The sequence below is a fragment of the Piliocolobus tephrosceles genome, chromosome 13, assembly GCF_002776525.5.
Source record: "Piliocolobus tephrosceles isolate RC106 chromosome 13, ASM277652v3, whole genome shotgun sequence".
Lineage (NCBI taxonomy): Eukaryota > Metazoa > Chordata > Mammalia > Primates > Cercopithecidae > Piliocolobus > Piliocolobus tephrosceles.
In genome coordinates, this window is record NC_045446.1 from 68,958,628 (window position 1) to 68,982,841 (window position 24,214).

Here is a 24,214-nt window from a genome sequence, read left to right on the forward strand (position 1 = left end):
TCTCTGACCTGGAGCCAGGGACTTGGGTTCTATGCCAGGCTCAGGAGCTTCCGAGCTGTGTGACCTGGGGCAGGTCCCCTGACTTCACTGAGCTACAGTTCCTGTCTGGGGAGCTCCTGATCCTGTCAGACGGTTCCTTGTCTGGAGAGTGGGAGCTGCATGATGCCACCTTGCAGCAGCCCTTTGCTGACCTAACTGGGCTCTGGAGAGCACTCGGTGAAGTGGATGACAAAAGGGCACGACAAAGATCAAGCAACCCAAGAAAGGTTTCCTGAATTGAGGTCAGCACAGTGAACTTTGGACAGGGAGTCTAGGAGGTTTGTGAGATCTATGCCTCCTCAGCCACTGATCTACTGTGTGGCTTTGGGGAGGTCACTTCCTCTCTTCTGGGTGTCAGTTTCCTCATCTATTGCACTGGAACCTAATGGTACTTAAGATCCCTTCAGGCTGTAAGAACGTGGGATTCTGTCACAGAGCACCCTCCCTGTTAGACAGTGTAATCTACCCCCAAGAACTGGCTGAAAAGTACCCCCTACTCTGAGAAATCTCCTGTAATTCACCCTGTGGGTTATTCACTTGTTTCTTTCCTTCCCATTTTTACATGGTAGAGTGGTTTTCTGTTTCTGTGTCTGTCTTATCATCAGACTAGGAACCCAAGGCTGGTCTAATTCCTTTGATCACCTCTATTCCTGGTACCAAGCACAGATCCTGGTATAGAATAGACCTCTTATTAAGGTTCGTTGGATGATGGATGAATCATGGTATGCCTGAGGCTATAGGTGCCTGAGAATGGTAAACATTCATTCACCACACCCCACTTAGCCTGGCTGAAAAGTCCAGCCAGGCCCACCTGTCTGTTTCTTTCTAGCGACCTGCCTGTATGAGACGGTCGTGTGTGAGGACAGGGCTGCGGAGCTATGTCAAGCAGCCCCCTAGGATGTTGTTTAGGCTCTTTTTCTTTCTTGCTCACATAGACAACACTTGGTCTTGCCTCAAGATAAAGAATGGCAATCTCCAGGCCCCAGGACATCCTAGGTCCTGTCTCTGTAATTCCCATTTCTTCTGCACAACATGGTGCATGCACAACATTCACCAGGAAGGGCAATGACTTCCTGGTGACTCTGGAGGCTGAGCCTGGGGTCAGGGCTGGAACTTTCCCTTGAGGGCCCTGGGAGAGATGAAAAATCAGCTTAGTATTTGTTTGAGTTTACTCAGCACTTTTTCCAGGTGGTGGTTTATGGTGCGAAAGTAAACAGCAGAAAGCATACTATTCACTGAGGTGTGAGCCAGGAGAGGGGCAGGCTGCTGGGGCCAAAGCCATGGTGTTTTCAGGCAGCAGAGAGCATGGAGCCCATCAGGGACAAAGAGAAGAGGCAGGCTTTTCCCCACAATCAACTTCCAGACTTCACGTCTTAGCTAAAACGTACTTCATTGCTTTGTTAAGTCACCTGGAGACAGTATGCACGAAAGACAGTAATACTTGGAATCAGATGTGATTCCAGATCGCAGTTCTGCTAGCTCTACGACCTACTCAATAGCTGTAAGCTTCCTTTTCTTCCTCTGCAAAGTGGCGATGATGAGGGCAACCACTTCAGAGGGCTTCTTCCTGCCTTATATATAGTAGGTATCGATAAATTCATACAATTCATGTATTCTTCTAATAATATCCACACATGCCTACTATACGCCAGAGACTGTACCTGGTGCTAAAAATACAGAGGTCAATAAGATATCATCTCTGCCCCCCAGGAGATCACAGTCCAGATAAAGCACAAACTAATACTGGCATTCAAAAGATTATCCAAATAACCTACAGCTATGACTCATGCCTGCACCTTTTTGCTATGTACAATGAATTAAAGAACACAGAACTTAGGATCAGACAGGTCTGATCTACTCATGGCTTTGCCACTTACTGGCTGGGCAATCTGCAAGCTGCCAATTATGCAATTCATTGAACCTTGCTTTCCATTTCTGTAAAATGGGGTTAATAATTCCCACTTCACCAGTTTCACAGGGTTGGTGTTAGATCAAATGAGGTAATATGTGGGAAAGCCACTTTTTGTTTAACTAATGCTCACATCAAGTGTTACACTTTGCAAAGCACTCTTCATGGACAATTTCTCATTGAGCTACCAAAACAAGGCTGTGAGAATGCCTGGCTATTATCCTTCTTAGTGGTGTGGACACTGAGGCCAGATAGTATGAGGACATTCTACAATGGCACGTGATCCTCTAGTGTCTTTCATTGTTTTGACAACCCTTGGAACAGTACTTCAAGGCAAGCATTTTACAGATAAGGAAACGAAGCCTCAGAACAGGCAAGGAATGCAGACCTGTCATGGGTGGGCTTCCGCTTGAGGGAAACTCTCAGCTTTTCCAGCAGATCCCCACATCCTGCCACTTCTGGCCCTGCTTATCCTTTGTTATATCCAAGTCAGGCCCTGATACATGTGAGATGAAATGAGATCCTCTACACAGAGTTTCCCAGGCACTTAGTCTTACCCTTCTCATCTGGAGACTATGGCTCTGTCCATCCAAACACTCCACTTCCTTGCCAGTTTACACGAGACATGCTCTCCTGGCATGAAGTTAAAGTGGCCTGGTGACTGGCACCCCATCCACCAGCCCTTTACAAGCTGGGTTGTGAGCTCTTACACATTTTAATGGAAGGGGCCTGAGCAGGGCGACCTCGATGTTTATGGGGTGCTAACTGGCGGTAACACAGCCTAGGAGCGCTTGGGTTCTCTGCAGATAGGCCCATCTGACTGAGTGGAGAGACCCAGAGACTCAAGATGAGAGTAGAAACCTGTGATGCTACTTTATCATTTGGCCTCAAGTCATGGTCCCTATAGTTTCCTTTTTTCAAATACCTTGAAACAAAAGGAACTGTTTTATTTTTCCTTCTCAGATTCTGCTTTGACATTAAAGGAGATACAATTTGACAGCTCATATGTCTTTTACATAACGTAAGTGGTCCTTTGTGAAATGTAGGTTATGGCTCCTCTCCTAGTCACAGGTTCCCTTATGTAAAATGGGAATGACATCAACTACTATACTTTGGAGGATTGCTGTAGGAATTACTTTCATTTGGTTGATTTCTTGGATGCTCCCTGTGTGCAAGTCCCACAGTGGGCACTGGAGATCCCATGGTGATTATGACAGGCATGAATTTTTTCCTGACCTCAAAGAGTTTACATTCTAGCATGGCAGACAGATACAACCTAAATCAATTTAGCATGAATGAAAGCATAGCTTCTAACATAGTGCCTGGCACATATTCAAGATATCATAAAGACACACATTTTTGTAACAAGGGAAATGAAATGTAGTGGCAAATATAATAGACTAAACTTAGAAGATTACATGTGAATTCTGACTTTCACAACATACCCAATAACAAGGGAGGGTTTGAGAAATGCTAGTTGGCTTTCACATGACCAACATCAGAGCTTTCTGAATTAATGTTGGAGGGCTGGGGACTGGGAGGAATCTTTTGAAGTACTAGAAGTACACGGCCATAGGGTAGACTTGGGTTCAGATTCTGACTCCCCAATTTCCTAGCTGTGGGTCCTTGGGGAACTTAATCTCTCTGAGACATAATTCTTTACCCCTAAAATGAGGAGAGTAATAATGGTCCCCCTCTAGCATGAGTGGTGACAACTGAAGGAAACAGTTTACATTAAAAGCTGTATGTACACTATGCTGTGTATATGACTGATGAGGACCTAAGATGATTCCATCAGCACAGCTCCAAGTCACCCAGCAGAGGAACGTGTTCCTGAAGAATGAAACGTTTGCTTTTCTAGCAGTAGTCTCAAACTTTCGGGCTACTAGTAGAAAAGCATGTTCTTCCTCTGGTCACCTAGCATGGCATCATCAGCCAAGAGTATCAAGACCAAGGTAGAAGGCATTTGTATTTGTAGCCTGGACTTCCTCTCAAAATCAAGGGAAAATCTCCAACTGTCCTAAAATTCCTGTTCCAAGCTTACAGAGTTCTTGACTGAACTGTACCGGCCCTTGGAGATGAACCTAGCCACACGTGAGCTCTTCCCCTATAGAAAGTCAAACCTATAGCACCACCCTTTCCCTACCCCACCTCTTCCCTGCCTCACCCGTGCACTGTCTTCTCTCTAGATTGGAAGCCCACCTGATGGGAAGGTCCAATGTGGTTCCCTGGCACTAGCACCAGGTGTGGCCCAGCATGGCTTTCAACAAATGTTTGCTAAAAGAATAGATGAATGAAGAAAGCTTCAATGGAAGAGGTGTATGTCAGTTGATGTGACTCTATCTCAGTGCCATGTTGTATACAAGTTATTTTGTTAAATATATTCACATAGAGGCTCAGTGTCCTTTGTGCCTAAGCTTCTTAGAAACTCATTTTCTCCAATCTCTGTGTGTGAACTCTGTAATTTAAAACAATGCCTTGGTCCTTACACTCACAGATACATCTTCTTCATGCTAATGCCCAAGTCACACCTGTTCTCTTTCTATGATGTGGAAGGGGGTGAACACATGAAGAAAAGGCAAAAGGGTAGGGAAAGGTTCTTGGTTAATCAAGCCAAAAATTGTATATGTACAGGAAAAGCTGCCCCAGGCTCCTCTCATTAGATGTTAATCCTCTTGCAAGCCCAGATGAAGCCTGGGACCTATCGCAGCTATGTTTTAATTTGTCTGGACTTACTTTACAATCCTGTTCATTAAAATAGCTAGTAGAGGAATCTGTGCCTTTCTCCTAAAGGGAGAGATTTATGCATAATTTTCCCATAAAATTTCTTCTACTTGGAAAGATGCTCAAAATTGATACAAGTAAGGGGTAGAAGGGCCCCCACCCAAAGATCTGCACACCTTCCTGCTAAGCAAGGAACAGGTGCAAATGAAGCTGTTTCTAAAATTCCAGTCATGTGGAAACAGAGTCTTGGCCCCCTGGGACCTCCTGGGAAGAACTTTCATAAGTCTGCATTTAGCAATAGAAGAGATAAGTACAATTGTTCTATTTTGCTGAGGACCTGAGATTCCAAGAGTGAACTTAAGAAATTTTAAAAGACGGTTAATTTTAAATGATTCCTGCCATGATTTTTTGTTTTATCACTAGCTCATCTGAGTTACTGCATAACTGGGGGAGTTTATCAGAAATTCTGGCATACTTAGAGTCCCATAGTCAGCATTTGAGGCAAAAATAAGAAAATGAAGTACCTTCAGTGTTCCAGAACTGTAACTGTTGTTGTTGGAACACAAATATTAACTCATTAAATTCTCACAATATTCCTGCAATGATGCTTTCACTCCCATATCACAGTTGAGGAAACAGCTTGAGCTAGAAATGAAAGGTGACTGTGATTCACATGCTTTTTGGCCTATGAGTTGTGGAATCAGGTTTAGACGATACCTCAGATGCCATATGAATGTATCCCCTGATTGCTAATTACATCTTAGATCATAGCCCCAGCTAGACTCTAAGATCTCTGGAACCAGTGTTTGAGTTTCCTTTCTCACCTCAACCCAGCGCTGACTGTATTAAGCACTTTTCCTTTTGTTTGGCTGTTTATCTGTCTGTTCATCCTCCATCCGTCTGCTCATCCATCAGCCCAACTATCTGTCCATCCACCCAAATGTGTAATCACCTAACCAGCTGTGTGTCACCAGGCCATCTAAGTGTCCCAACTATTTCATGTTTATGTGCTGGAAAGCATCAGGGAAAGAAGGGGTTGAAGACACTGGAGGGAGCAAGGGGATGCTCAACTGAGGTGCCTTTTAACAGGTAGGACTGTTTTCTGAAGTACAATCAGAGGGATGGGCATAGTGGGTACTTCACCCTCTGGGTAGAGGGATCAGAGAGTCATGTGGGACACAGGCTGTATGGGGAGCAGGCAGGATAATGGGGCAGCACTGAGCTACCGGTCTCAGCGTTCTCAGTGAGGTAGGAGGCAGAAACCTCCCTGGAGCACGGTGCTGGTGAATAGATGTGGATGTTTGAAAGAGCCCCTTTGGCGAATGAGAGCGAGAACTCACAAAGTACAAGAACTACAGCTGGGAGGGCCCAGGAGAGGCTAAAGATCATGAGCATGATGTGATTTGGCTTAGTGGCATTCAGAAGCCCAGCTGTGAGATTAGAAATGGTGAATGGTTAAAATGGTCCTGGGTTTTGCAAGGTGGATGTGGAATAAAGGCACAGAGACCAGGGGAGCTGTGAGTGAAGGTCCAGGGGAAGAGCAGAAAATGAAGAAGGAGATCAAGCCAGGAGAGAGCTGGCACTGGGCAGGAAGTAGCCTGGTTCTGGCCGGAAGATTTCCTTTAGGTGGACTAGAGTCAAGGGAGAAAAAGAGGAAAACTAGAGGAGCAGGCTTTATGGTTAGAAGAGAATTCTCTAGATGGGAAAACTAGGGCCTATCTAGGCAGTACCTTATCCTATGCCACAGAGTGACGTGCATGTCAGTACTTGAGTAGGAACTTGCTGGCTGCCTTGGGAAACAGTCAATGTAAGGGTGCAGCTGGACAAGTAGCTGCCAGAGGGTGGTCGCTGCACTCTTTGGCCCTCTTCTGTGCTTCTGCCTGTGCCATTTCCATAGTCTGGGCTCCTTTACCGTGATCCTCATGTGTTCAAATCTAAATGTTCTGGCTCCAGTGCCACCTCCTCCTTGAAGTCCCCTCCTGGCCGCTGGAAGGAGTTTCACCTTCTGCCTTCCCAAAGCACTTTTACGTGGATCTTCCTTTCTCAGGGTTATTAGTCTACCTGAGTTGTCTAGAGAACACTGCCATCATCAAATTAATCTCTGCATTCCCCCGTGAGTCTTACACAGGAAACATGTCTTCTGACTGTATCTGCATTGCCAGATTCCAGTGGTAAAGGACACAGTGCTCCACGTAACTGTTCAAGATTCTGTGATTTTTCATAGAGCAGAGGCTTGGAATCAGGTAACTGCCTGCTCTGCTACTTCCTAGCTATGTGAAACAAATACTGCATCGCTTTGAGCCTTATTTTTGTCATTTACAAAATGGTGATAATGATGTCTATCTACCAGAGTTTTGAAACAGATTTACAAATATACTGAGCGTCTACTCTGTGCCAGATATGCCTAGGGGCTGAGGATACAAGATTATATGAAATTATTCATATCCACAAGAAACTCAAGTCTGCCTATGTGTGTAAATGAGCACAATGCCAGTCACCATGCCCAGCACACAGTAGGCTAATTAAAAGTTAACTTTTTCTCCCGCAGACCAGATCTCCCTATATTTTGTACAAATTAGCATTCTGAAAGTATGGCACCCACATTTTCTCCCTCCCTCCCTCACTAAGTTGGACAGATGGCTTTTAGTCTCAGTGCAGGTTTCAGGAAGAAGCCAGAAGGGGAAGAAGGTACAGGAAAGGAACCTCTGACTTCCTTACAGTAATTAGTCTCCTTTCGACACTGAGGCCAAACCCAAGCTACTCTCCTGTGCTTTTCAACTTCCCTCCCCATCACCCGAGAGTCAGAGCTGCTTCAAGCCATGGCTCTGTTCCACGGATCGAGATGGCAGAAAGTTAATGAGCCTTGGAAACCACACGGCCTTTCACCTCATTCAAGGAGCTTGGAGAGCTTTCAAACCAAGCAGAAAAGTGGATTCCAGTATGTGGGTGCAGAGCAGGTCTCCACATCTATTTCCCCAGGACTAGATTTTCAAGTCTTTACAAAGCACCTACCACAGGAAGCAGTAAGCCACTGCTACTCCTCTTAATTGGAGAGTATCTGGCTTCCTGATTAGAGGAGTTCAAACCTAGCTTGGAGGAGGCCTCCAAATAGGAGCTGAGTTTGCAGAAGGATAACAAGTCAGGAAAGAACTAGTGAGCAAGGAAGCCAAATAATGTGACTTGGATGTGTATTTTCAGCCAGGACTGGAACACAACCAGACCCCCACTAAAAGGTCCCAGCTGGGTGAAATGAAGAGACAGCTGATGTCACACTCTCTTCTCAACGATCTCTGACCCTAATAACCTTTTGTAAAAGGCTCATTTCTCCACTCAGTCATAAGCTCATCTATCTAACTCTTTCCTGGACACTTCCACCTGGCTGTCCCCCAGGAACCTCCAACTGTATGCTGACAATAGAGTAGGTTTCTAAAACCAAACCTGACCTTGTCACACCTCCACCTGAAACTTCTCAGTGGCTCCCAAAGACAGAAAAAACCTAAATTCCTTCAAGATTATTCATGCTGGCTTCCCTCACCTTTTCCCCCTCTTACTACTGCCACAAACATCCTAAGCTAAGCCACTTCAAGCTACTCATCTTTCCTAGAAAATGTCCTGATCTCCCATCTTAGTATATGCTGCAAATCTTTGACTTCTACAATTGGCTACTGCAAGTTGCTTGCCTCTTCCTTTTATCGCTACCTACTCGTATCTAACCTCCAACACCACCTTAAATTCCACTTCCTCCAAGAAGCTTCCCTGACCATCGGTTGAGATCAATTACTCTTTTTCTGAAACCCTTGTAGTAATATTAGTACACCAAAGTCATGATCCAATTTACATGGTTCCTCTGGCAGTGTTACTAAATGAAGTGCTATCCAAAACCTGATACCTGATTTACTGGCAGTTTCGGCATAAACCTTGGTAATAACCAATGGCAGAGTTGTGCAGGGGATAAACATGGGCTCTGAAGCCAGAGAAGCTTGGAAGTGAATCATCGTTTCCTCAGAGTGTCTTTGGGCAAGTCACCCGAGTTCTCCGGACCCTGGTTTCCTGGGAGTAACACCATCTGCAATGTCAGAGGTTAATGTATTTGCTGTTTGAATAAATAATGAAGCACATACATGAAGGAGCTCTGTAAAATATAAAATTTCCATTGAAAGAACAGGTTTTTTTAGATTACAAGTTATAATAACAGCAGATTGATTCAGGAAGACAACTAGAGATTTTGTACAAGATATCAGCTTGGGCATCCAAATAAAAACTTCATTCTGAAGCCCAATTTCAGGAGGGCTTATATTTGCATACTGAAGAGATCCAATTCTGACAGAAAACGTTCCAGGGCTGTCAGGGGAAATTCTACTAAATTACAAATCTGCCAGCTCTTGGTTTATCAACCTTTAACTCTGGCAGTATTTAGCAGCATGCTTGTCTGGGCCCAATTTTCCAGTCTTTGATTAAATGTTAGGAACTCTTTCCTGGCTGACCATCTCATTGTGTCTAAACCTCCACACTACCTCCCAGGCAACTGGTAGGCTCTTCCATGCCTCCCTCTGACACTTCCCTTCCTCTCTATGCCAGTGTCAATCTCCTCAATATTTATTATTCTGAACTTTGATTTTAGGCTATCACTCGCTGTTGGGAAGGGGTACAGGAAATGTCAAGTTTCAATGGCTATTATTCCTCTGGAGAAATTCTAACCTTGAGTTTCCCCTCCTATAACATACCTATACAGAAATAGCCTAGCTTGATTGTTTCCTTTTGATGTTTAATTGGATGTCAGTGCTGTGCTTTCTGGGCTGAGAAGCTAATGCTTCTCAGGGAAGGAACAATTCCGGCTACACAAATGAGACTTGTAACAGTGGAGAATGCTCAATGCTGAATCTAATTTTCTCTCCCATCCATGAACATAAGACAATTTCTCTGGCATTAAAGCATCTCACTCAGTCTTTCTGTCATTAATAAGAATTAAATTCTGTTCCCTCAAATTTAAATGTAATTATATTTTGCCTCGTAAATAAAATTGAATTTAGCTCTAATGCAACTGCTATGTTTAGAGCTTTAATTATTTTAACCCGGTTGCTACTTTAAGCTTATTTTTGTGAAAGCATTGAGTTTATTTTGCTGTCAATTGTGACTTCATTTGATAACAGGGTTTTTCAGCACCATATCCGTCTAGTCGTTATTGTTACTATTTATGCTTTGTGATTCTCTTTCCCTTTGGGAAGGGAGGAGATTAGTAGAGACTAAACTGAAAGCTTAGAGGATCTGAGTGTGAATTCTGGACGATCCGGCTCCATTAAGGTAGAATCTAGGCCAGATTGAGTTGAGAGAGCCAAAGAGAGAGACCTGATGTGGAGTCTGAAAGGGAAACCTTCAATGTTCATTGACAATTATTTTAAGCCAAGATCTTCGGCGCGGCATTCAGCGGGCTCCGAGGTTTGGATCCTGCCTACCTCTGGCCTTCTTTTCTGCCACCCACCCCTGCAGCTCCTATCTCCAGCCGGAATGAGGCGTGACTGCCTAGCCAACCATGCATGCTCTCTACTTGTGCACATGCTGTTCCCTCAGCCTGCGCTGCCCTCTCCTCCTTGGTCACCAGGGGGCCTCCCTTCAGTCCCCTTTCAGGGTCTGACTCCCAAGTCTCTGGCTGGTGACAACCTTCTCCGGTTCCTCTCCCATCCCATTACTGGCCTAGTTCACTGCTTCTGCTTTTGTGCTCCCAAACCCTACCATACACACAACCATCAGAGCTCTGCTCATGCTGAATAATTAGGCGTCTCATTTCCTGACCAGGCTGTGGGGCTGTCTGATCCTCAGTGCCTAAAATAGTCAATGTCCAGCACGTGGGAGAGGCCGGAAAGATTCAGTGAATGAATGCAGTGAATGTGTCGGTGTGGGAGCAGGTATGGAGCTGTTGTGGGGTGCTCTCTCTGCGGAGGTTGTGCTCTTCTCTGGAATGGACCTCAGGAAGCTCTTCATGCTGAGAGGAGGCTGACCCTAACTCCCTTGTGCTGTGGGCCACTGACCTAGTTGTTTGGGGATAAATGTGTCAGCTTTTATCTGACTCTTCATCTAGATGATGATCTAGATAACGACTCTTCATCTAGTGTCAATGATCAGTGTTGGGGACTGGGGAAAGGGGATGGTAGAGAGACTCAGAAACTGCAAGGAAACTGCACCTCTGAGAGAGCAAGTGAGTTGTTTAAGGTTACACAGATTCATATCCAGGCCTTCTGGCTCCAAACCTTCATTGTATAAACTGTCCTAAGACTTAAATTTGTTAGAGTCTAAGGACTGTTTGGATACTTTAAATCTAATCATGCATTCTAAAACTATATACAACTACTTCATTTATTGACTGCTTACTGAATGCAGCCACCATATACATGTTAAGTCTGATTTGGAAAACAACCCTGCAAGGCAGGTGTCATTAGCCATAGTCTATGCTTAAGCTGAGTCTTGAAAATCTAGCGTGGTCCCACTCCAAATTTCATGCAATTCTTGCTGACTGCACATGTTACCTCCAAACCTATGCCACTGAATCTCTAAAACATCTCCACCTGTTATTTCATGAAACCCAACTGCAATCAAATGATAAGAATTATAAACCCACAGCATGAGCATTTTACAGGCAAAATCTCTGCCATGTACTGCTTCTGTAAGCCAGCAACCCTAAGGAATAAAATATAGTGAGAGGGCCCTCTCAAATAAAAGTCATTTATGGGAGACAAGACTAGAGAGCTCATATAGCAGTGGAAATGAGGAATAAATATATAAGGCTGAGGAGAGAGGCTATGGGGGTGAGGATAGGGAAGGAAGACCTGAGGGAGAACCAACAGGGGCAAATGATGAGTCTAAGGGATGGCTTTTGAAAGGGTACAATGGGAAATGCCACAAAGTCTAAAATCTTTAGAAGCCATTAAGCTCTGGCTGGGCGCAGTGGCTCACGTCTGTAATCCCAGCACTTTGGGAGGCGGAGGCGGGCGGATCACAAGGTCAGGAGATCGAGACCATCCTGGCTAACACAGTGAAACCCTGTTTCTACTAAAAATACAAAAAAATAGCCGGGCGTGGTGGCGGGCGCCTGTAGACCTAGCTACTCGGGAGGCTGAGGCAGGAGAATGGCGTGAACCCAGGAGGAGGAGCTTGCAGCGAGCTGAGATGGCGCCACTATATTCCAGCCCGGGCGACAGGGCAAGACTCCGTCTCAAAAAAAAAAAAAAAAAAAAAAAAAAAGAAGAAGCCATTAAGCTCTGAAAGAAAGGCGAGCCTTTCCAATTCTAAGGACCATCTCAAAGAGATTAAATTCTTTCCCTTTTCTGAGACAGCTCTGAGCCAAGAGGGTGAAAAGCCAACTAAAGCACTCGGAAGGGGAGGTGGGAGCAGTTGTTCTGCTCAGCAGTGCTACTGAGTGTACCCCCTTTATGCAAAAGTTGATGAGGCATCCAGCCCAGCAGGCCTGCTCTCTGGGGAAGATGGCTTGAAGGAGGTGAAATGATGCCAGCTCTTGTCCAGGAGGCCTTCTGGCTGGCTGGCACTGCACAAGAAACTAACATGATTTAGGTCTGGGAAGTGACAGACAAGGAGTGCAGAGATTTGGTGTTAGCCCAGCACACTGTGTGGGGAGTGGGAGGGAAGGGGCTTGTGTGGAGGCGGGAAGGAGGTGGAGTCCTGAAAGAAGCGATTAGGTTCGCTGTCCTGTAGTGTGCTGGTATCTTCCTGGACAGAGCTTTCGGCTGCAGCCCCTCTCTTCCCTGTGTTCCCAGTGGGCTCTTTTTCTTTCTTTGACTATTCACTGGTTAAGTCATTCATGCAATAATCACCGACAACCTAATGCATGTTTGGCCCTATGCTAGGGATACTGATAGGCCTTGACCTCAAAGAGTTCACAGCTTGGTGAGAGAGAGAGAGAAAGAGAAAGAGAGAGAGAGAGAGAGAGAGATTAGAATACATTGGTCAATATAACATAGTGTTTAGGAGAGACCTTGGAGCCAGATCTGGTTTGAATCTGGACTCCGCCACTTATTAATCGAGTAAGGGTTGGGGGAAAAGGGATGCCGATATGTAACTCAATCTTTCTGAGCTTCAGTTTCCTCATCTGGAAATGGTAATACTAGTAATACTTCCTTCCCAGGGTTCTTATGAACCTAAACTAAGATAAGGTTGTAAAGGACTTAGTTCAGTGCCTGGTACATGCTAAATATAAGAAATGGATGGCTCTTTGTTACTCTATCCTATGGCTTGTCAGAAAGAAAGGTAAGACTGGCAACACGAACACCTCTTTGGATACAAAGGGGGCATGAGGCAAGAGCTGAGGACTTGGGAAAAAAGGGCCTGGATTTAATTCAAACTGCCACTGGTAAGCTGAGTCACTTAGGGCCGGTCATTCCCCTTCTCCAACTCTTTTCTATCTGTTTAACAGCAACAGCAGTAGCCACCTCCCCCACCATCACTACCACCACCATGATCAGGATCATCTTCCCAAATGACTCAGGAAGTGAAGTCCCACTGGGGTCTATGTCCTATGCTCTTCTGGGCCATAAGAATCTGTTCCAACAGTTATGTCGTGTGGTTTATAAGGAAGGAAGACCACATGCATGAGGCTGGATTGAAAGAGGAATTTCTGAGATGAGACTGGAAGCCAAGTTGCCAGGAAGCCAGGGAACTGAGTAAACACTTGTATAAAATCCGACTTCACTGTTTCCACAAACCTAACCAACGTGCTGGGGAACTTGTCAGCTCACATTTCAATACAGGGCTGGTTGTTGAGTGCAGGGCATGTTGATTTAAGCTGCTTTCATTAAATCCTGTTCTTGGTGCCAAACAGTAAGACACTCATCTCAGGGAATGTTCCCTCCTGGGAGGCAGCAGGCAGCATGGGCCCATCTCTGCCAACCCAGGAACCCAGAACCAATGCTGATGGTGCAAGGATCACTTGGGATTTGTCCTTTGGCCTCCAGCTCCTGATGGGAGGGACTGGGCAGTGTCTGTGCCAGCCGTGCCATGCCAGGCAGCAAGCAGCATAAACAAGATGACTAGAGCTACCACTTGTTCAGGGTGTGAGCTGTGCCAGATACTAGGAAAACCACTTTGCCCATATTTCCTCACCTAATCCTCACAATGATTCTATGAAGTAATTTTACCTAAGGGAAAATTAAGGGTTAGAGGGTTAAGCGACATGCTGAAGCCATTCAACGAGTGGGGAGCAACTCTTCCCCCAAAAAGCCCAGTGTCTGTTCTGTGCCCTGTAGTTAACTCCCTAAACAGAAAGATAGTTTCTTGGCTTTAGTGAATCCAGGCAAAGAGGCATTCCTTGCCTGGCTTCACTGCAAAAACTCAGTAGTTTTAAAACAGCTTTCACTCAGTGAAAGTGCCCTTGGAAGGGAGGTGGTAGAAAGACATTAAGTGCTTATTCTATGACAGACACTGTTCTACGTGCACAGAAAAATGATGTACTTTAATGATTACATAACCTGCTGAGGTAGGTACTATTACTATCTCCATTTTTCAGATGAGGAAACTGAAGTCAAGAAAAGTGAAGTTTCTTGCCAAGGTCACACGGTTAACATGTGGCAGAAGCAGGTTGGAACCCAGGCCCGCAGTTCCTGCACAGCAGGGGCTGAGGAGAGAGAATAGTCAAAACGCCCTCATTCTCCTTCAAACCAGTTTCCAGAGGCAAAGTGACAGCTGAGGAGGAACACGGCCTGTGGGGACTGCTGGGAGGCAGGCTGCCCCAGCGTGGTGCCAGACCTTGACTCCCAGTTTCCTCCCTCACCAGCATGGCTCATGCAAGTCACGGCCACTCCTCTAGCCTCATCACAGGAACGGGGACAATACCGTACCTGTCATCCCAACTTCACAGGGCTGCTGCTGTGCAGGTTGTGTGTTGCTGTGTGAAACATCTTAGTGTGCTGTGGGACACTCAACAAAACCAATTGTTTTTACTATTACAATACTTTTAAAGCTGCCTTTTAAATTCCTGGCCTTGTGGCAATCATGGGACCCTTCTAGTCATTTATAGGCTAGAGATTTAAACACTAGAATCTGTATTTCTGAAAGGGATTTCATCTTACGTCTTATTATCAAATGTCTTTGTTAATATCAAGTGCTCTACAATGAGTGTTTTAATCATCATCATAACAAAGCTAATAGGTACTGAGCTCATATAATGGGCCAAATCTTTTTTCTTTCTTTTTTTTTTTTTGAGACGGAGTCTCACTCTGTTGCCCAGGCTGGAGTGCAGTGGCACGATCTTGGCTCACTGCAACCTCTGCCATCCGGGTTCAACCAATTCTCCTGCCTCAGCCTCCTGAGTAGCTGGGACTACAGGTGCCTGTCATCGCGCCTGGCTAATTTTTGTAGTTTTAGTGGAGACGGGGTTTCACCATCTTGGCCAGGTTGGTCTTGAACTCCTGACATCACGATCCACTTGCCTTGGCCTCCCAAAGTGCTGGGATCATAGGCATGAGTCACCGTGCCCAGTCTTTCATTTTCTTAAATAATTCTCACTATAACTCCAGAAGGTAGGTACTATCATTATCTCCATTTTATAGCTTCAAAGGGTAAAGTAACTTGCCCAAAATTATAATTAGTAAGTATCAGGGCCAAGATTTGAACCCAAATCTGTCTGACTCAGGGACTTTCCTCATCACATGGTTCTCTCTTGCCTTTGCACATGAGGACGCATATGTGTTTGATACCAGTTACGGGGAGTGGTACAGCCAGGACTGAGGAAAAGGAGATCTCATAATTCTATTCAAAGTCCCTTCTCATAATTCTGTTGTTTCTGTTTACTGAGCTAACTAAAGAATACTTAGTAATCTCATCCAAAATTATACCTACCTCCTCCGATGCTGTGGGGTTTCATCAGGGATTAACAGTGCAAGACGCAGTTATATACCTATCATAAATTAGCTTTGTGGCCACATAACCAACAATGCAAGCCAGCATAGCTTTAAGAGGACCATTTACTATATCGCTATAAACAGAGCTATATAAAAAGAATTATTCCTAAGACCCTGCACATCTGTGCTTACAATCATGTCTTTGCAAACAAGGATAAAAGTCCAATTTAGATTGTGTATTGAACATCAATTCTCTATTCAACAGGGAAAGGTAATTCAAAGTATCCCAAAGGCATGAATGCTGCATGGATCTCATTTCTGCCAAAGGTCTCAACCATCTTTCTTGGTCACAGCCAGAACTGTTAATACACAACATAATGAGCTAATCTGAGCCTCACTTTGTTTAAACAGCGTGGAGTGCAGAGGAAAATGATTTTGAGTAAAAAAGTATAACTGGAGATGCTATCACTTTTTAGCTTTTTGTCCCTGGGCAGGATCACTTAAAAATTTTCCAAGCCTTAGTTTCTTTCTCAGTTTACTTCTCTTCATTTTGTTGCTGTTGTTCCCCTCCCCTTTCCCAGAATGCACACTCCACAAAGGCAGGGACTCTTTGGTCTCTTCATCCTCTCTGACTGGAAGAGTACCTGGTATACTGTAGGTGCTCAGTAAGTATTCACTGGTTAAAGTATTATGTAAATTGGTAAAACATGGATAACTGACACCTTTCTTGTAGGGTTTTTGCGCAGATTGAATGAGAGATTAGATGTGACCATAACCTGCTATACACCAGTACTGTGCTAGGTGACTCATGTATGTTCCCATGTAATCCTCACATTGAAAGAACCTGTATATCATAGTGTTTTCAAACAGAAGGGTGCTGACATAATTATCCTTTGTACCGCATATGTACAAACCCTGTGATGAACCAAATGCCACAATCAAGAACACATTCAATCATGTGTTCATGCATTCATTTATCGCTATTTATTGAGCAGGTGCTGTGGGTCAGTCCATGCTGAGTCCTGGGGCTGCAAAGGTGATCAAGGCATGTTTGCTACCCTCACGGAGCTTGGCGACTAACAGAGCATTTGGTTAGAAGGGCAGGTGGGGGCCAGATCCCAAAGAACCCTAAACACTACACTGAGTTTGGACTTCATTCTGAGAAATGGGTGAAACCAAAGGGTTTGATGGCTGGGACATGCATCCTGTAAAGCCCACCCCTACAGAGCTTACCTAGGAACACTTTCCCTATGGCCTTGCCTCCAGGGATAATGTCTTAACATGAGATGAGATTTCAGTGAAACACATCTATAATTATAAGTTCCATTGTTAAGGGGTAGTTTGGAATCTCAGGGCCACTACTATGGAAGGAATGATGTAAGGATGTAATTTTTGAATCCTCTCTTTAAGAGTAGAGGTGTTGAAGGCTAGAGTTCAGAGAAAGAAGAAAAGCACTCAGAGGCATGGGGAATGCATTGCTATGTGATTGGGAACAGTTACGTCCCTGATCAGGACTGAATGGTGACCATGTCACTGTGGAAATCCCCTGCCTCTACCCATGCTTCTTCTCCCCACCCTCCCCACTCCACCCCTCATTCCTCCCAACCCCCACTCCTCCTCCACCCACCCTTCCTCCCCCTGCATTTACCGATAGAACAGTCGTGTCCAGTCCAGCTTGGGTCACAGCTGCAAAGCCCAGTGTCCGGGAGGAAGGTTCCGTGACCTGAACATTGGTCTAAGCATGTGGCCCTGGGGGTCTCGCAGTTGGTGCCTCCCCATCCCACAGAGCAGTGGCATTCGCCTCTCACACAGACACCCCGGCTTGAACATGTGGGGTCCATGCAGTCCACTGTGAGATGGAGGAAGGAGAACATAGGTAAGCATCTGACGAGCAAAGGTGAGGCTTCTTTAAGCAAACTACTTAGCTTTGTGACCAAGGGGCTTCACACATTCTGGTAGAAGGATGCACAGGCCACATAGTAAGGTGAGAGCAGTACTGTGGCAAATAGCAGACCTGGCTTCTCAACTCCACCCAGGTAGAAATCCCTATCTCTTCATTGGTGGGGAGGACAAATTAAGAAACGTGCCTCAAGCATCAGCATAGCACTTTATGTCTACTAGACTCTGTTTCATTCACTTCTGAATCTCCACCTCCTAGAACAGTGCCTAGCATACAGGAGGTGTTTAATAAATCTTCATAGAACAAACTTTTATTATCACTTCATAACGCAGGCTTATTTATGTGAGCATGATACTAAAATAGATTCCTTAATTTAAATGAGAATTTATTTTGAAATTTAATTCCATTAGATTTTATCATCTTCCCCAAATTCTTGAGATTGATATGAACTTCACTTTCCTGGCCAGGTATGGTGACTCACACCTGTAATCCAGCACTTTGGGAGGCTGGGGTGGGAGGATTGCTTGAGGCCAGGGGTTTGGGCAGCCTGGGCAACACAGTGAGATCCTGTCTTTACAAAAAAATAAAAAAATTAAAAAAAAATTAGCTAGACATGGTGGCACACGCCTGTAGTCCCAGCAACTTGGGAGACTGAGGCAGGAAGATTGCTTGAGCCCAGGAGGTTGAGGCTGCAATGAGCTATGATCATGCCACTGCACTCCAGCCTGGGCAGTGGAACAAGACTCTGTCTCTAAAAAACAAACAAGCAAAACGATAACAAAAAACTTCAATTTCTTAAGGGCAAACACGTCAATATGTGCTGACTTTGCACAGCTTCTCCGCATGTGATAGGTGAGTCACATAGTGGTGGCTCACAGCCAGGCAGCCCTTTAGTGCTCCCAGGGCCCAGGGTCAAAGTGGTCTTAAGAGACCAACAGAGAAAGAGGGAAAAGAGAGATACATTGTGGGTTATCTGCTCTGTGCTTACACTCTAAGCACTTTATATACACTATCAGATTCAGTTATCTCAGTAACCCAGTGAGATACAGATGAGGAAACTGAGGCTCTGAGAGGTAAATAATTTATGTCAAATCACACAGCTAAACTCTGCCAGAGAGGAATTCTTTTCCTGATTTCTAAAATTGCGGTAAAATACACATAACTTAAAATTTACCACCTTAGCCACTGTTAAGTGTACAAGTCAGTGGTGTTAAGGACGTGGATACTGCTGGGCGACCATCACCACTGTCTCCAGAACTCTTTTTATCTTGCAAAACTGAAACTCTGCACCCATTAAACAACTTCCCATTTCCCCTTTCCCTCAGGACTCGACAACCACCATTCTGTTTTCTATCTCTATTAATTTCACTACCCTAGTACTTACTGTAAGTGGAATCATCCAGTATTCATCTTTTTGTGATGGCTTATTTCACTTGGCATAATGCCCTCAAGGTTCACTCATGTTGTGGTATGGCCAGAACTTCCTTCCTTTTTAAGGCGGAATAATATTCCATTATATGTTCATACCACATTTTGTTTGTCCATTCATATGTCAATAGAAATTCAGGCTGCTTCCACCTTTTGGCTATTGTAAATAGGTTGCTATGAACACGGGTGTACAAATATCTCTTTGGGACTCTGCTTTCAATTCATTTGAGTATATGCCCGGAAATGAAATTGCTGGATCATATGGTAAATTCTATTTTTGAGTTTTTGAGGAACCATCATGCTGCTTTCCATAGTGGTTCTACCATTTTACATTCCCACCAGCAGTGCACAAGGGTTCCAATTACTCCACATCCAGAGAAGAATCTGAAGCTCTGTCTGATCTTGAGGTCAATATTTCTATAAGGAGTTGACTTTCCCTAATCAAAGCTTTAGTTACGGGGCTACAGAAACATTAACAGAAACCTCTGATCTTCTGCAAAGCACTGCATGGAAAAGGAGAAGAGTACTGAGAATTAATTGAAGTGGCTCCAGTTCATATGGAAAGTGCAATAGGTGGCAGAGAGAAGACAGGATTGGTAAAGGAGGTCGATTCATGTTTTTTCACTACCAAAAAGTGAAAAATGTCAGGTCTGTCTTTCTCTTTAGGGAGGTAGGGATTCTATTCATTTTGTAATTGTGAGGGGACGGTGGTATCCTGGGGAGGAGGGGCAACATGTAGCTGTTGGAGAAAGGGTGCTGATGGCACTGTGATGAGCATGGTCAGGCCCCTCCTAATAGGAACTCACGAGGGAGCCCTAAGCTGCAGAAGACAAAGCTCTCCATTTGGCCTCTGTGGACCTAGGTTCAAGGGTCAAGGGACAAAATGTACTGCTTCTAGGTCCATGGTCCAATTACATAACTGCTCTGCGCTTCCCATCTATAAAGCAGGTATGGTAAAGATACTGACTACTGACTTCTCAGGTTGCTACAAGGAGCAAATGACGTTATGATTTCAAAGGACTGTATAAACTTTTGCAAAGAAGTTATCTTCCCATCCTATCAGGACATTCAGTAGCATAGCTTGGGGCAAACTGTGGTCAGAGCTCATTTATAATTCAGACATCCTTTAAATGTATTTATTAATTATATTTTATAACCCAGTATATTTGATTTTTACATAAAAGACTGGGAAACCCAGGCTGGGTATATAAGAGTCACAGACACAAATGGGCAAAAACTTTATAAGTGGCAATATTCTGGGAACATTTATTTTGAGAACTAGCTTATTAAGAAAGTTATTTTGCTATTGAGGGTCTTAAAGGGTGTTCAGCCTAATAACCTAAATGATACATAAGATGATAGGGCTCAGGAGTGATTATTTGGTAATAACACAGTAATGATCACAATAACAATTGGCATTAATTTATTCCCTCTTCTGTGCCATATTTTGCTATTAAGCATTTTATAGACATTATCTCATTTAATCCTAACAATGTAAGTATGAGGTAGCTACTTTTTATTATGTTCATTTGACAGATGAGGAAACAGAAAGCACAGAGAGGTTAAATAACTTGCCCAAGATCACACAGTAGCATGGCAAATGGAAGAATTTAAATTTGAATCACCCTTTCCTGGTTAGGCCTCTTGCCATTCCCCCTTACAATCTTACTGGTTCAGAAATACATGCATGCATATATACTTATATAAACACAAAAAATGTCTTAAAAATAGAAATCAAAACAAGAAAAGAAATAGAGCAATGTGGAGGATGAATGAAGTCAAATGAAGGCAAAGAATCTCTTCTCCTGCAGTCGCTGGACTCCATTCAAAAATGGTTAGAGCATGACCTGTTGGAATTCCTGATAATTAAAAATAATAAATGTAATAACAGCGATAAATTCTCATGACCTGCCTCAGATCTTGGAACCTCACAAGGATTATTCTGGCCCATTAGGCTTCTATGACAATCCCCTAGACCCAGAGAGCTTTCCAATTTGACAGGAAACAACTCAGCAATTCCTATCCTGAGGCCAATAAAGGTATTTCCTTTTCTGTAAGTGCCTGAACCTCAACTTGGGGTTGAAACTGTCTCTGAGAATCCCAGGGCACGCTTGAGGTCGAACCTATAAATCTCCATCATTAGTGAGCAGGCTGGGAGGGTGCCAAGTTCAGCAAGAGGCTCTGGGTGGCACAGGCCTGTGCTTCCTTAGATGTAATGAGTCTCATGAAAGACCCAGGAATCAGCAAAGTGAATCCTACACTCCCAGCAGATGTCCAGGCAGAGAACAAAGATCAGAAGGAACTGATGAGAGGCTACCTCCAGGCAATTAATCTGTGCTTCTGAAGGTCAACTGGGCCAAGTGATTGTGGAGCGGGAGAGAAGTTTTCAGGAAGACTGCATCTCAGGAGGGACGGCAGCTCCGGAAATCTAGGCTGAATCAGTGGAGGTTCTTGCCGGGGCTGGATAGACATTGTCCCTGTGCTCTACTGATCCTACAGGGCCAGTATCTACGCCACAATCATGCTCTGCCAAAGACGTGGTAGGTAGACTCTGCCTCTGCCTTTGCATTCTGGAGCCTCTGGGGTGGTGATTAAAGTTGACTTCTTCCCATCACATTGGGACAGCTTCAGGAACAACAGTGATTTCCCAAGAAGCTGTGTGCAAAGTGGGGAGAAGCAGCCAGCTTGGGGTGAAGGGAGCTGTGATGAAGGAGTAGGAGCAATGGTCAGGGAGGTGGACGGGCTTTTGTCTGGAAGACAGCCTAACTTAGTTTCCTCTTACAGATGTGCCAAACAGCTCTTTTTTCCCCTTGCAGAACTTGCCATTCAAGCCAAAATTTCTAGTGGAAGCATAGCCCATTGACAAAATGATGAGGCCTGCATGACCAGGCTGAAGACAGAGGTCTTTCCCCCAAAACATGCCACGCTTCAGTGACCACACAAGCTATTAGACGCTCTGCAGGACCAAAAACACAGGGTCTTACTTTTCACTGTGAAAGGTCCAGGTTTTTTCTTTTCTGCTCCTCCCCCAACTCCTTCCCAGTGTCTTACTGGCTCTGTTCAAGCTTTAAAAAGTATGGGGCAATAAACTTCAGAAGAAGGAATGGGGAGAAAAAAAGTGAGCTTGTTAGCTGATGTTTTATAAACACAGTGAAACCCGTAGCACAGAGCAGAGGGAGGAGGGGAGGAGAATGGTCGAGGACAAAGGCCCCGAGAAAACCCCGTTATAAACACAAGGACAACGCAGTGAAGCTTCACCAGAGAAACAGAAATAATAACGGGAATCAGTACCAGATGGCCCTCCTCAGAAAAGAAAGCAGGAGTAAGAACATTTCTTTTCAAATAGATAATGTAAATCTAAGTTCCCAAACATTTTTTTCTCTCTTATAAATAACGCTGCAGCTCTGGGGCGCTGCGCGATGCCAGATCATCCGGGAAAGGACAACTGCCTTTTCCTGGCCCACACAACATGGTGGGATTGGAGGCAGCTCACAGTTTCAAGAGGAATCTCTTCTTTGTTTCTCTTTCCTTCTCAGGGTCTTCACCTCAAGTGACTCAAATAAAAAGGGACAGCAGATGAAGGTCACCATTCTCTGGATAAGAAGGCCCAGTTCCTTTGTTCCAGGGGTTGGTGTTCCTTCTCTCTCAGACAGCCCAAAGTAATCCCCATCAAAGTTAACAGGTCTGAATCAGGACTTCCAGCCACGCTTGAGGTTTATATACAGCTTGTCTCAGAGAGGCGATGCTTTTCAGACACTAATCTCTTCTTGTTCCCCACTCTTTGAAAATGGGCCTGTTAACATTCTGTTTTATTTTTAGAGCAAATGATGCCTGGGAGGGGCTCTCTGTTAAGCAGTAAATGGTTTAGAAGATCGGCTCTTCTTGGAGCCTCTTCCACCCACTGGGGAAGGTGCCAGGGTGCTAGATGGCAGAGAATGGGAGGTAATGACAGGCGCACAGCGTCATCCATCCGTTTCAAACGGGAAATTCCAACCATTTCAAAAGACCTTGGATGAAGTGACTGGGGCGAAACAGGAAATGTGCTTCAATTGTCCCCAGAATAATACTAATAATATAAGAGCTCACATTTATGGAGCGTTTACTATGTGTCAGACACTGAGCTAAGTGCTTTACATGGGTCATTTAACTCAATCCTCACGATGGCCCTCAGAGGAAGGCATTCCCATTTTATAGACAAGGGAATTGAGGCTACTTAGTGGCAGGGCCAGGATGCAAACCTATATCTGATTCCAGAGTGTGCACTTTTAACAGCTACTTTACATTGCTTGCGAATAAGGCTCTTCCTCTCAGCTGGAAACACCATGCAGTCAAGAAGGAAGAGTCCTGGATTTGAAGTGAGACCTGGGCTGAATCCCAATTCTGCCATTAGTCAGTTCTATGACCCTGGGCAAGTCGCTGCCCTTCCCTGGGCCTCAGTTTCTTCATTTGTGAAATAGAAATTTTCATTTATTTCACCTGGTTGGATTTTCTAGTAAAGAACAGATGTTAATGTTAAATCAACAGTTCACTTTTCTAGCCTCAATCTACATAACCATATATTTATTTTATAAAGGAGAGAGGCATGCTCATGGGCACTGCAGAGCCATACACATGAACACACACACACACACACACACACACACACACACACACACGAGTGTGGTGAAAGAGGGCAGAGTTTGGAGGCCTATAATAGAATCACACTTCAGAAATGGAGATTAAAAATGAGCAGATCAGCCTAGAGGGGCGTGAAAAGAACTTGGACTACGGAACCGGAACGACATGTGTCCTTGGGCAAGTTATTCAACCCTCTGAGTCTCAGAATCCCCAACTATAAAGTAGAGATGACTATTCCTCCCTAATTAAGGTTCGAATTACATGACACGAGGCTTCTAGCACAGCCTTGTATATGGTAAGTGCTCGATACATGACATTTCTCCCCTTCACTGACCAGGACTCTGATGTGTTTGACTTCTTCCTTTAGATTAGTTATTGTCGCTAGTGGGTGGGCTCCTGACTTGGGGAGGTGGGGTCACAGAATGGCTCAGGAGGCTTCCCTTGCTCCCTGGTCACCCTCTTGGCACTATGTGCCAGCCTCTATTTCAGAGGAAGGTGCCGGAGCTGCCAACTGCAAGTCTTACCTTCCTCACAGCTCTCGCCCTTGTAGCCAGGATTGCAGATGCAGGTGCCCATGATGCAGGTGCCATGGTTGCTGCAGGCCACATCGATACACTGGTTGGTGGGCACATCACACTCGGCGCCTTTCCAGCCACTGTGGCACAGGCATCTGCCCTTCATGTACTGGCCATTTCCGCTACAGAGCACGGGGCAGGAAGCTGGGGAGACAGCACCGGAAGTCTGGCATGAATC

At 44.7% G+C, this 24,214-nt stretch overlaps 1 protein-coding gene across 1 annotated transcript in view; it reads right to left on the minus strand.

The window, feature by feature from the left end:
* TENM4 (teneurin transmembrane protein 4) overlaps positions 1-24,214 on the minus strand; it is an 800,850-nt gene that overhangs the window by 129,338 nt on the left and 647,298 nt on the right. Inside the window, exons 14-15 of the mRNA XM_026446989.2 lie at positions 23,986-24,180; positions 17,165-17,365 (exon numbers count right to left, since the gene is read on the minus strand). Coding sequence (XP_026302774.1) covers positions 17,165-17,365; positions 23,986-24,180 — 396 coding nt within the window. The remainder of the gene's footprint in view (positions 1-17,164; positions 17,366-23,985; positions 24,181-24,214) is intronic.